At 40.2% G+C, this 12590-nt stretch overlaps 1 protein-coding gene and 1 long non-coding RNA gene across 5 annotated transcripts in view; one reads left to right on the top strand and one right to left on the bottom strand.

Moving 5' to 3' along the window:
- Positions 1-6857, bottom strand: part of LOC309538475 — a 40659-nt gene extending 33802 nt beyond the window's left edge. For both annotated transcript variants that reach the window (XR_014222195.1, XR_014222196.1), the window contains exons 1-2: positions 6767-6857; positions 2707-2869 (exon numbers count right to left, since the gene is read on the bottom strand). This is a non-coding gene — a long non-coding RNA (uncharacterized lncRNA). The remainder of the gene's footprint in view (positions 1-2706; positions 2870-6766) is intronic.
- Positions 1-8758, top strand: part of CA8 (carbonic anhydrase 8) — a 43311-nt gene extending 34553 nt beyond the window's left edge. The window contains exons 6-9 of one of the 3 annotated variants that reach the window (XM_082234009.1): positions 168-216; positions 854-966; positions 4667-4834; positions 8396-8758. In XM_082234009.1, coding sequence (XP_082090135.1) covers positions 168-216; positions 854-966; positions 4667-4801 — 297 coding nt within the window. In that variant the 3' untranslated portion in view covers positions 4802-4834; positions 8396-8758. Of the gene's footprint in view, positions 1-167; positions 217-853; positions 967-4666; positions 4835-6790 lie in introns of all 3 variants that reach the window. The other 2 variants (XM_082234008.1, XM_082234010.1) reach the window with 2 other exon arrangements.
- Positions 8759-12590: the final 3832 nt, after the last annotated feature.

The following is a 12590-nucleotide window of genomic DNA, read 5'->3' as shown; positions in this document are numbered from 1 at the left end:
AGGCGGCATCATTTTGTAAAAATAGAAACACTTAAAAAAAGAGAGAGAGAGAGTTTGATAAATAATTTATCTTATAATTTGGTATTTTTATTAGATAGTCAATTGTTTCAAAATCTGCTCTCTCTTAAAAACAAGAGAGACAAGACTGATTTCTGTTAAATTTTCAGGGAAAGTCCAAGACAATACCGTGTTTTAATCCCAACACATTATTACCAGGTAAGTGCTTATTTGTATGCCACAAAACCATGCATGTACAAAAGACTACAGAGGCCAAGAGTGGTGCTGCCCTGAAAGCTTTGATAGAGGCAAACTCATGGCTGTACCATGGCTGCTCTAGGCATGTTTCCTCTTCAGAAGGTAGTTACCTGGCCATGGAATGCGCCTTGCACAATGATGGCAGCAAGTGAGGAGCACAGGCTGACCCTCATATTTGACATGCTCAGACAGCCTGGACTTGGGGAGATCTGGGCTTTACTGAGGAAAGCACTTGTTATGGTATGGTGTTGCACAGAGAGACACATAAACTGAGAAGGGGCATGCTAGTGAAAGCCCTTGCTGGTAGTCCGTGACGAGAGGAGAGTATCCCATGCCAGTGGAGATTGCAGCCCATCTTAGACCCTTCTTGGGAAAAGCATTCAGATGCAGTTTGCTGCAGTCTGATGTTCCATTCAACATCTCTTTGCAGGGATGTAGTTTGGGGATGAAGTGCCTGCAGCAAAGTTTTCCAACATGCTCCCCGCCGGCTGCACCTGGCACAGCTCTAGACTGAAGACAGGATCATGCCCTTGATTTTAAAAAGAAAGATGGAGCATAATGGCAGGTTTTCAAACCAATCTCTTTCATTTAATTTCAGACCCCCTGCTACGAGATTACTGGGTGTACGAAGGCTCTCTCACGGTCCCCCCCTGCAGCGAAGGTGTTACATGGATCTTATTTAGATATCCTTTAACTGTATCCCAACTTCAGGTAATGGCTGTGCTTATAATGACCTTAGAATGTAATTCCGAGCGAAAGGTTATAGTGTGCAAAATATATTGCTGGGCAGGATACCTGCTTCATCTTGAAGATCTCATTAGATCAGTTGGAGCATGGCTTTTAAAATAAAGGTTAAATCTTTTGTGTCACTGAAAGCAATAGAAAGGTCAGAAATGGGAAAAAAAGAACTGTTGACTTTTATTCTATGCACCAAATATATATATATATGTGTGTGTGTGTGTGAAAGAAAAAATATATCACAGAGTAAAAAAGAAATGTAGCCGCTTGTCATCGTCTGCCTTTAAATAATTACTGCTAGTTGTTTGAACAAAGGCACACAATAGCTCTGTTTGTGCAGTGAGGGTTCCTGTGGGTACTGAACATGCCCGCCTGCTTACGTCTGACCCCCCCCCCCTGCAGACACAGGGCTCCTGTTCTGTTGGGGATGCATTATGCAACATATAGTATTGACAAAGTAACAGTACATTAGTGGTAGGTTTCTTCAGCTTTACTTTGTTCTGCAACACTTCCGCAATCCTACCAGAGGGGCTGTAGCACAGCAAAACCAAAATTAAACCAGGATATTTGTGGTATACAAAGCTATGGGATTTCAGCAGGGTGCTACAAGAAATGAGCTAATGTGAAACGAAGCAGTGTGACCACCCCAAAACCTTTGCTGGCATGTGTGTGTGTGAGACTGCTTCTACATTAAGCATTTAACTTCCAATGGTATCCTGCAACCTGCTGCACTTTGGGTGGGTGCAGCAGAGACCCCCATGGGAGTGGCCAGTGTGGTCACTGGACGAAGGGGACTAGGCTAGTCCCCTAAATGTTCCCCTGGTGTCTCCTTCCCAAAGCCTGGGAAGCTTCTGCCCGGCTTAGGGAGGCAGGCACAAGTCTCTGATGGGCCCAAGAGCTGTCCTGCCATCTTCCCAAAGCCCAGAGAGCCAGTGTGGTGTAGTGGTTAAGAGCGGTAGTCACGTAATCTGGGAAACCGGGTTCGTGTCTCCGCTCCTCCACATGCAGCTGCTGGGTGACCTTGGGCCAGTCACACTTCTCTGAAGTCTCTCAGCCCCACTCACCTCACAGAGTGTTTGTTGTGGGGGAGGAAGGGAAAGGAGAATGTTAGCCGCTTTGAGACTCCTGAAGGGGAGTGAAAGGCGGGATATCAAATCCAAACTCTTCTTCTTCTTCTTCACCTGGTGGTGGAGTCCCCTCATCAGAAGAACCCAGTGAAGGGGCACCTCTGCCAGATCCTCCCCCTGCTAACCACCTTAGGATTTCTCTGCCCATTTATGTTCTGTTATGGTTGTCCGGAGTAAACAGTTGCTAAGTATATCTGGTATTCACTTCTCCTACTGAAGTAAGGACTGAGAAGTGCTTCCCACTGAATGATGTTGAGTCTCTCCCTTATCGAAAACATCATTAAAATAAAGCTTTTGTTACAAGTGTGAGGCACTCTATTCAACATGCATTTATTTGAAGGTCTCCTAGTACTACTCAGAAGTACTGCAACTGTGATGGAGCTTTTTTCTCATCTCATTTCTGTATGCTTTATCTCTCCAAGACTCCAAAGATTGAAACTTTTGAAGTGTGTTGGAGAAATCACTTTTTCCTAAACTGCAATGACATCAAACTATCTTAGTGAAGTTTCAGTTCAGGTTTCATTTGAACCATGTTACCTCTCTGTAAGATACTCAAGATCTTACTGTTCTTCTGTAAGATACTTACGTTTTCAGGGAAACTTTTTTCTTCTTAATCCACTTAAATAGACATAAAATCAATGAACATCTTCACAATCTGAACTTTCCCTTTTAAGTATCTCCCAAGAACCTCCATCATCTTCCTTCCTTTCATCTCCTTTATGAAAGCTGCTCCATTCTGCCTTTCAAAGCTAAAAAGAAACAATATGGATTTCAAAAGCACTACTCTGAGGAACAATAATCTTAGCAACCCAAGTTGTTCATCAAATAAACAAGCGTATTGAAAGAAGTCAGTTTTGAAGTAGATGGCAACCACAATTATAGTTATTTTCTGAAATGTCGTTGTCCTTGCATTGTACCAATGTAAAGATAAATCTTGAGTTGAATCCGATCCTACACTGACTTGCACACAGAGAAGCCTCCTGTCCCCATTCTTAAACCTTGGCAATATTTTCTATGAGGAGTAAAATTTGTCATCTGGGTAAGGGCAAGAACAGATTGTTGTTGTTGTTGTGTTTAAAGCATGGGGGTGTGAACGTACGTCCTGTGGAATATATGATACACCTTATGGAAATGCTATCTATTTTAGGGGTGATTTCCCCCCTTAATTTTGGGTTCAAAAAAATAGGGGTTGTCTTATACATGGGGACTTCTTATACATGGAAAAATATGGTACAGTTGTACCTTGGTTGTCAAACAGAATGCATTTCATAAGTCCATTCGACTTCTGAAAACGTTCGACAACCAAGGCGCAGCTTCCGATTGGCTGCAGGAGCTTCCTGTACTCAATTGGAAGCTGTGGAAGCCGCATCAGATGTTCAGGTTCTAAAGAACGTTTGCAAACTGGAACACTCGCTTCCGGGTTTGTGGAGTTCAGGAACCAAAACATTCGAGCTGCAAGGTGTTCAAGATCCAAGGTACGCCTGTACTTGCTTAGCATATAACCCACATTTTCATAAAAATATATCAAGAAGGTGTAAACCTAATAAGAATAAAATCAGAAAAAACTGCATTAAAATATAATTGAAACATTAATAAGAACCAAGTGGTTAAAAAAAGAAAATTCATATTACAGAGGTTTGTCTAAGGAATATATATTTAACATCTCAGCTATTGTGTGGATCCCAAAGCAAATGGCTCATTATGTAGTGGGAGCTTTGGGAGAAAGAAGCTTAAGGAAGAGCTTAGTAGCAAATCACATGCTTTGTATGCCGGAGGTGCCAGGGTTATTTCCTGGCCTTTCCAAGCAAAGTGTGGAAGGGAAACACATCTTAAGCCCTGGCAAGCTGCTGCTCATCAATGTAAAGAAGTTGTTGTTGTTCCTGTTGCTTCTATACAACCTGGCTTCCCATAGGAACCCAGGGCAGTGAACTTCATAAAAACAATCCATGAAAATGTGTTACAATACCACAAAACGGAAAAAACCCATATGCTAAAAGAATACCACCAGTAGAAATTGCAGTCAACACTCATGTCTCAAAGGCCCAGGAGAACAGATATGTTTTTCATTTGTGTTTAAAAGCCTGTATGGGGGCAGACGTACCTTCCCAGGGAGGGAGTTCCACAAGCTGGGCATTATCACAAAGAATGCCCTGTCAAAATGCGGCAAGGCAACTTGTGGGATCTACTTTGTTTTTTTTAGAACCCTGAGATCTGCCAACCACAGTCTGGCGCAAAAGAAACAAGGCACCTAAAGAATTCTGGGCCTAGGAATTAGTACCAGCACTGAACTGATGTCACAGTCCTTCCATATGAAAACTCACTTGTAAACAAAACCCTGTTTTCTACAGGATTTGGAGTAGGAATGTGTAGGGATTATAATAAGATTCCTGATTTTATAAGGTTTTCTAAAAAAGAAAAGAAAAGCCATAGCACAAATAGTAGAATGGTGGGATATAGTTTAGAGAGAGAGAAAAACAAACAGTATTAACATTTCCTTACAATGGAGCTGATGTATAAAACAACAACTGTTTCCTTGTTTTTATTAGATAGAAGAGTTTCGAAGACTGAGGACACATGTTAAAGGCGCAGAACTGCTAGAAGGCAGCGATGGAACACTAGGAGATAACTTTAGACCCACACAGCCACTAAGTGACAGAGTCATAAGGGCTGCATTCCAGTAGCAAAGACAAATAATGGAAATAATCATAATGTAGGTAAGTAAAAACAAAATAGAAAGGGACATGTGGGAGTGGAGACCAAATGCAAAGGGCGCAGAATTCTTTAAGGTTTGTGTCCAACTTAGATTTTGGGCAGGTGTAGTTTGCCTCCATCCTTACAGGACAAGCTACACCTGTCAAAATTCACTCTTCCACACAACTGTTGAAGGCCTACAGATAGAGGAGTGCTGTCTCCCTTATCATGAGCAGAGAAGAAAAGAGACAGTCACGCATGGCATAGAAATAGCAGTGTTTCTTGCATTGGCACTCAGTTAAATGTGAGTCTCACATCTGAAAACTTTGCAGATGACTGCATAAGCCAAGGAACCACTGCCCTCTCTTCCTGATTTTTTGCTTGTTCTCCCGTTGTGTGCCTACCCTTCACCATATTGGAATTTCAATTATATAGTACTCTTCTGCAGTTCCACAATATAATTACTTTGTTTTTGGAAGGAGTGATTTCAAATGCATCTGGATTCCTGCATAGAGATTACTTGAGGGGGAAGTCACAGACATACTCATGTAAATTTTATTTGTGAGAGAATGAATAATGTCCTAAGGCCACTGCCGGTAATTCAAATATCAGTAGCACCAAAGTTATTTGAGAAGATGACTTTGAATTTTAAGCATGCAAGAGTTACTTCTAAAAAGTATTGATCTGAAATGGCAAATCTCTTTCAATACATTTAACAGCATCTAAAAATAATTCTTTGGAACAGCTTTGTCAACCTGCCCCTAATTTATAAGGTAATGCTTAGATCCAAAACAATATAAGTGGGTATTCACTGAAAGGTTGAGCCAATTAAATAATTTAGGAATTTAGAATCAAAAGAATGTGTTTTGCAACACATTATTTTATCCCACACAGCAATTTAGTATCCTTCAGATCCTGTTAATCTTTGGTTCCCTTCATCCCTGACTGACCACAATAAGCACCACATTGACAGGCATGCTGTGGTCAGCTTCCCAAACCAGGTAGAGATTAAATAATACAGGACACAGGTGTGGGTAGAAACAGGCCACAATATTTATTGACCAAAGTGAGGTAAATGGGGGTTGGCATGGCATTGGGTCAGGATTCATTAACCCCCTAAGATCTGACGCTGGGGAATGCTGTGCGAGTTGACCAGCGTACAGGGGCCCAATGTGCTGCACATCATGTGACTGGAATCCTGCTAGTAACCTGAGATGAATGGCGCTGGCTTTGGCCTGGACAGAGCTCAGTTGGAGAGCTGGTGTGCCCAACTCAAGACCACTTAAGAGGGCCTTGAGATCCTACTCAATGCCATTTAAGCCCAAGTTATGATCAACAGCTATGTAGATGATGCCTAACAGTCACCTGCTAGCCATTGAAAGAAACTTCTCAACTTGAAGGCTAATTGTGGTTCAAGAGTAAGATTACTTTCCAGCTCTGTTAAGTAGCAGCCACTCAATGCCTCAATGGAAGACTTTAAAACCGAGGACCTCTGTGTGTGTGTGTGTGTGTGTGTGTGTGTGTGTGTAGGCTAGGAAAACCCACCTCCAGCCGCAAGGTGAGGGATGACTAGAATGGCCCCAAGATCTTGCTGGCCATGCAAGAGGAGGAAGCCCCACAAGATCCCAGGGAGTATTGGTCCTTCCCTTGGCCATGGTTATGTCACAATGCTGGGCCAACAGTAATGCTGAGAAACTGGTAAAAAGTGTGCACCAATAGTAATCAATACAATATTAAAGTATTCATGTTGTGTCATGACAGAGCTCTTCATAGTGATCTTGAGTTAGGGGATCCTGCCCTGGGGTTTCTGTGTCCCCTAGATTTACCTAAACAGATCAGTGGGCAGCACACCTCAAAGGCAGCACTTTCCAGGAGGACATGCTGCTGCACTCTGTTCTCAAGAGCAGTCAACCAGATCTTTCCAGCAGGGATTCTGAATCAACACACCAACTCACCTATTACTGTTTGTTCCCCTGTAGGCTCTCCAGTAAAGATGACTGGATGTGGAACATTAGGCCATTCATCAATGTCACAGAGCTAGGATGCAATCTGGAACACACTGTTCCTTTCAACCTCAGCTTAGACAGCCTTCAGATTGCACTGAACTTAGATGAATTTTAGCCTTTATTGGAGCAACTTCTGTTACCTGTGAAGCTGTTCTAAGTTTGGCAGACCTTTGGTACCCTTCTACACTACTTGCTCAGTTCCAATTACAAATTTCCACCACCTGCTGGTAACCTCAAGCACCTGAGTCAGTCATCCATGGCCTAGCCCAGGATCTAGAAGTTGTCCACTGCATCTGGAATAGGACATCTTGTGCCTGGTTGAATACATGATTATTACTTTTGCTGGAGGAGAGCTGAAGGAAAATGTATCTTGGAATCTATTTCCATATAGGAAAAGTCCAAGTAGTTATTGTATCCTTCTCAAGTGTTATTTCATTTATGTTACTGTCTATTTTACTTCTGCAATCAAATAATGGAAGAATAGGCCTGAAAGTAATTTGAGGCATCTACAGGTATGCAGAAAGTGAGGCATCACTACACCCCAGAAAAACATTTGCCATTTTTTTGTCACACATAGCTAACCCATTCTAGGGCCCATCTGCACTATACATTTAAAGCAGTACTGTACCACTTTATGGCTTTCCCCAAAGAATCCTCGAAACTGTAAGGTTGCTAGGGGTTCTAAGAGTTGCTAGGAAACCCCTATTCCCCTCAGAGAGCAACAATCCCCAGAAGTCCCTGGGGAAGAGGGGTTGGTTGATACTGTATTTTTCCATGTATAACACGACCCCATGTATAAGACTACAGTATTTTTGGGAGCCCAAAATTTAAAAAGTTAAAAATTAAGGAAGTTGTTGAATATAAGATGAACCCCATTTTATTACTAAGAATTTTAAGAAAAAAAGGTTGTCTTATACATGGAAAAATACAGTAAACTACTTTGAAATTTCAGCTCTGTGAGGGGAACGGGAATCTCCAACAACTCTCACCATCTGTAATAAACTACAGTCATGACTGTTTAGGTGGTATAATACATCTTTTAAACTATTTTGCAGATGAGACCCTAACATCCTCTTGAAAATAAGAGTTGAAAAGTGCATAGTAAAACCTGTGTAATGCTGGTAAATATATGACTCCCTCTGTATCCTACACATTTTGAAGTGATTTACGATTCATATGCTTTGATAAACAATTATACATGATACAGTATATCCCTGTGAAATAAGATTGAATTAAATAAGTTGATTTCTGCTGGCTTGATGTTTTCTAAGAGTCCTTGATGTTTCGAGTCGATATGTATTTATTCTATCCTGATTACTAGAAGCCTTTGTGGATTTCTGAGCCATACTAAGGAGTGGCCTGAGGGAGAGGAATATAATGTTTTAGAATTCTGTCCTTTTCCAATATGTTAACTCAGTAGCTGGAATGGTCTTCCATAAGTCATTCTTCTCTCTTTCCTTTTTTTTTATTTAATAATGTAAACATAAGCCTATTTGAAAATATGAATATTAATTTATTGAAAGTAATGAAGAAATAACAATGAGGGAAAGTCAGTATTTCTTTATTTCCAGAATCTAGAGATCAGACGGTCTCTACCAAAGGGATCAGATGTGCTCCTGCCAATATGAAGAGGCCTGACAGGAAAGATAAGAGTCAGAGAATAAAGAATTCTCTAACACGAAGAAGAGAAAAATAGGACTTAGGAAGTAACAAATCTCACTCTCAGAATATTGAAAAAACATGAGCCCCTTTGAACTTGCTTCAACGTAATCTGTCCACAATATGTATTAGTACTAATTATTTGAAATATTGTTTACTGATCAGCATGCACTATAGCAAGAAGAGTATGCATCTCTATGCCAACGAAATCATAATTACATTTAAACAGCATTGCAAATGATGAGAACTGTTTTTCCCTCGATTAAACTTATTAATTACAAATGCTACATTCATTGGTTTTCCAGAAATTTCCTGGGTTTTCAGCCAATAGTTTCACAATTACATTTTTGGAAGCTGTAGAATAATCTCCAGTTAAAAGTAAAACAGACAATACAGTGGTACCTCAGGTTAAGTACTTAATGCGTTCCGGAAGTCCGTACTTAACCTGAAACTGTTCTTAACCTGAAGCACCACTTTAGCTAATGGGGCCTCCTGCTGCTGCCGTGCCGCCGGAGCCCGATTTCTGTTCTCATCCTGAAGCAAAGTTCTTAAACTGAAGCACTATTTCTGGGTTAGTGGAGTCTGTAACCTGAAGCGTATGTAACCTGAAGCGTATGTAACCTGAGGTACCACTGTATATGTAATGTATTGATGGAACCCTGAGCTTCCAATATTCTGTAAGCTTTTTCTGACAGGGTTATGCTAATATTTAATTCAAATGAATGTCATTCAAGTCAGGACATCACACAGGCCTTTAATATTTATTTATTGTATTTATATGTTACGTTTTCTCTAAAGGTGCTTACATACACAGTTTTCTTCCCCTTCTGTTATATTCTCACAACAACCTTTTGAGGTAGTTACAAAGAAAGCACAGATCAGGCCTAATATCACCCAGGAGTGGGAATTTGAACCCGGCTCTTCTCTGTCCTAGTCCAACACTCTAATCATTGCACCACACTGGTTCTCATCAAATATAACCTGTGCTATAATATAGGTGGAACATAAATAAATAAACCAACAAAAATAAATAACATGAATATATGAAAAAGGGATATAAATCCATATCCAAAATCAACACCTAATGTTGGGATGTGTTTATTTGATAATTTCCAATAAAACATTTTCCTAAAGCATTTCTAATTTTCATATTAAGATTTGTTTTTATATTGAGACTTTTACCTTTAAGGAAAACTATAGGTCACACATTTCTTTTCAATTAACCTAATTTATAATTAACACGAAAAGCTGTTTGTGTCGCCTCCTGTTCAACACAGCTGTAATAAATGCAATAAAACACGCTTTCACGTGGTTCCTTATAGTTATGTTTCATTTCTTTAATACAGTGGGTATATTTCACATGCTGATACAGCTTAATTTCATTTCTGAACGAATATTCTGCTTGAACAAGTGAAAAGGGTATAATGTGTAAATTCAATTAAAGAGTAATTAGCTACTCAATCACTCTTACATCACACTTGGGACTGGCTAAGAAAGAAAAAAGCCACTGTTCACAAGTATATGGGAGAGCAGTGTGTTAATTAGTTTAGTGCTAATTGAAGCTGAGAAAGTATGTGACTGCCATGAGATAGATTTTAGCAAAAGCTGTCATAACAACAGTGCTTCAGTTTATTTCTGCATATTGTAACATGGAACTTTCACAGTAAGCCACAGCCCAAATTAAACTATGTGTTTTCATCTTCTCTGAGGAGTGCTTGCTTGGTGTGTGTGTGTGTGTGTAAACTGTGCTCTCTTAAATCAGTACTGTACTAATTTTCTCATTTAGTCAATAGCCAAACAATGAGCCAAAGATTCCTGTAATTGTATCCTTCTATTATTTACAAGAGATGAGCCTGATTCACTGAAGGTGACTTGTGATTTATGCAACTGAAATCCAACACAGCTCAGAATTTTAACTTCTATTAATATGACCCTTAATACAGTTCATTCTTATTATTTTTTCGACTTATTAGCTGCCTGTTATCTAAAAGGTTTCAAAGCAACTTGTAATATACCATGGCAAGGGGGAATAATATATAATATCAACATTTTCATGCAGCACTGACAATTCATTCACAAACACTACATATCTACCCCCTATAACAGTCACACGAAGCTTTGGAAGCTAACAGCAGACCAAAACCAGCTTAGTCCCTCAAAGGCCTGGGAAGTGGTTAAATGGTTCTTTATCTCATTGTTTCACTGGTAATTCTTTGAGGACCGCAGGTGTGATTCTGCTTGACTTAGTCAAGTGCCTAGCAATGGCCTGTGATGCAATCACCTATTTGGCTACATGGGTAGAGGGGAAAAATTGCTCACACTGAAAGGTGGCTTGCACTTTCAAAGCAAATTTTGCCAATCATCTGTTGGGTGGCTACATAGGTGCAGTTGCACCCAGTTGTACCTTGTCAAAATATTATAGTACAGACTTGTTTTGGACATTGTTATGGAAAACTGATACATGAGTCACTTAGCAGGGGAAACCCAGCCAGATGGGCGGGGTATAAATAATAAAATTATTATTATTATTATTATTATTATTATTATTATTATTATTATTATAGCTGAAGTGCTGTTAGTAAAGTCTGAAGCCAGTATGTATACTATGCCAAAAGGGCCTGGCAAAAGTACCAACAGCTGATAATTCAGAGCATGGAGAAGACTGCGATAATAATATGGAAAGTACAGTGGTACCTCGGGTTACATACGCTTCAGGTTACATTCGCTTCAGGTTACAGACTCCCCTAACCCAGAAATAGTACCTCAGGTTAAGAACTTTGCTTCAGGATGAGAACAGAAATCGTGCTCCGGCAGCACGGCGGCCAAGGGAGGCCCCATTAGCTAAAGTGGTGCTTCAGGTTAAGAACAGTTTCAGGTTAAGAACAGACCTCCGGAACGAATTAAGTTCTTAACCCGAGGTACCACTGTACAATGTAAGTTTGATATGGAAGAATAATTTCTAAATCTAAGAGCTCGATCCAGGCCATGTCCTGCAGAAATCAACAGTAGGGGAATATCACACATGGAAAAGCTACAAGCATGAGTGGGAAGTAATTGGTTAGTGATGGATCATTCTGTAGGTTTGGATATAACACAGGACACTGGAGGTTATAATTAGAGGCTAGCAGAAAAAAGCAAAACCAGACTTCTGATCATGGAAGCAATCAAGAACTTCTAGAATGTGAGCTACTGAAGAGATCCTGTAAGGTATAGAGAGGAACTGGGGACAGCTCACACTCCAAAGGTGGGGCAACAACCATCAGACATACTCAAATTAATACTTGTGAGATGCTCAGGAAAAAGAGTTTAGGCAATCAGTGAGCTCACAGGTGACCTTGAAGGCAGTGCAAGCAAGTGTGAAACATCTATTCAGTAAAAGCGAGAGCTGCAGTAAAAGTCAGTGAACAACAAACATCTTCACAGTTCCGATGATAAAAAATAGCAATTAGCAAAAACTCTGTGCAAGACTGAAAATAAAAGACATCAGTTGACAAGACATCTGTGGAAATCTGACTACATGTGCAAAATGCAAGGCTGCTTTCTCCATAATGCTAATTAACCATTCCATAATCATTAGAGTTTGGTGCAGCTTTCCAATTATAAGCTAGGATGGTTTTTTTGTGTGTGTGAAGCAACTAAGAAAATCTGCAACAATAGCTTCAGCTTCCAAATAATTCAGAAGTACAGTTAACACGTCAAATCAAAGCCTTATACCAGTTTGACTATGTAGACTATGTGTGCCATGAAAGGCTGACTTTTTTTCAGCTATTCAGTCTACCCCACTGCTGTTTTGAAGGTGCTGCTGGTGGAGAGAGATTCAAGAAGCATGGAGCCCTGCAAAGGAGAGAAGGGGAAGGGGAAGTTCTACTGTGTAAATGGAAGTCTGCTTCAGGTGTGGAGCAGCAGTGTTGGACACAGCGAAGTCCCACCTCATTTTGGGAGTTACTCCCAAGAGTAACTTTTTGTGAAAGGAGAGCATGCTGCTTAAGATAATCTCTGTGCATTTGCTCTTACATGCTTATAATATTCTTGGTGCAGAATTAATATCAATAAAGAACACTATTAAACAGACTGATATAATCTATAGTTGCAGCTGGGAAGTTACCAAGGAATT

Source organism: Podarcis vaucheri, assembly GCF_965113315.1.
Source record: "Podarcis vaucheri genome assembly, chromosome: 8".
Classification (NCBI taxonomy): domain Eukaryota; kingdom Metazoa; phylum Chordata; class Lepidosauria; order Squamata; family Lacertidae; genus Podarcis; species Podarcis vaucheri.
This window is presented reverse-complemented; position numbering and strand designations above follow the sequence as displayed.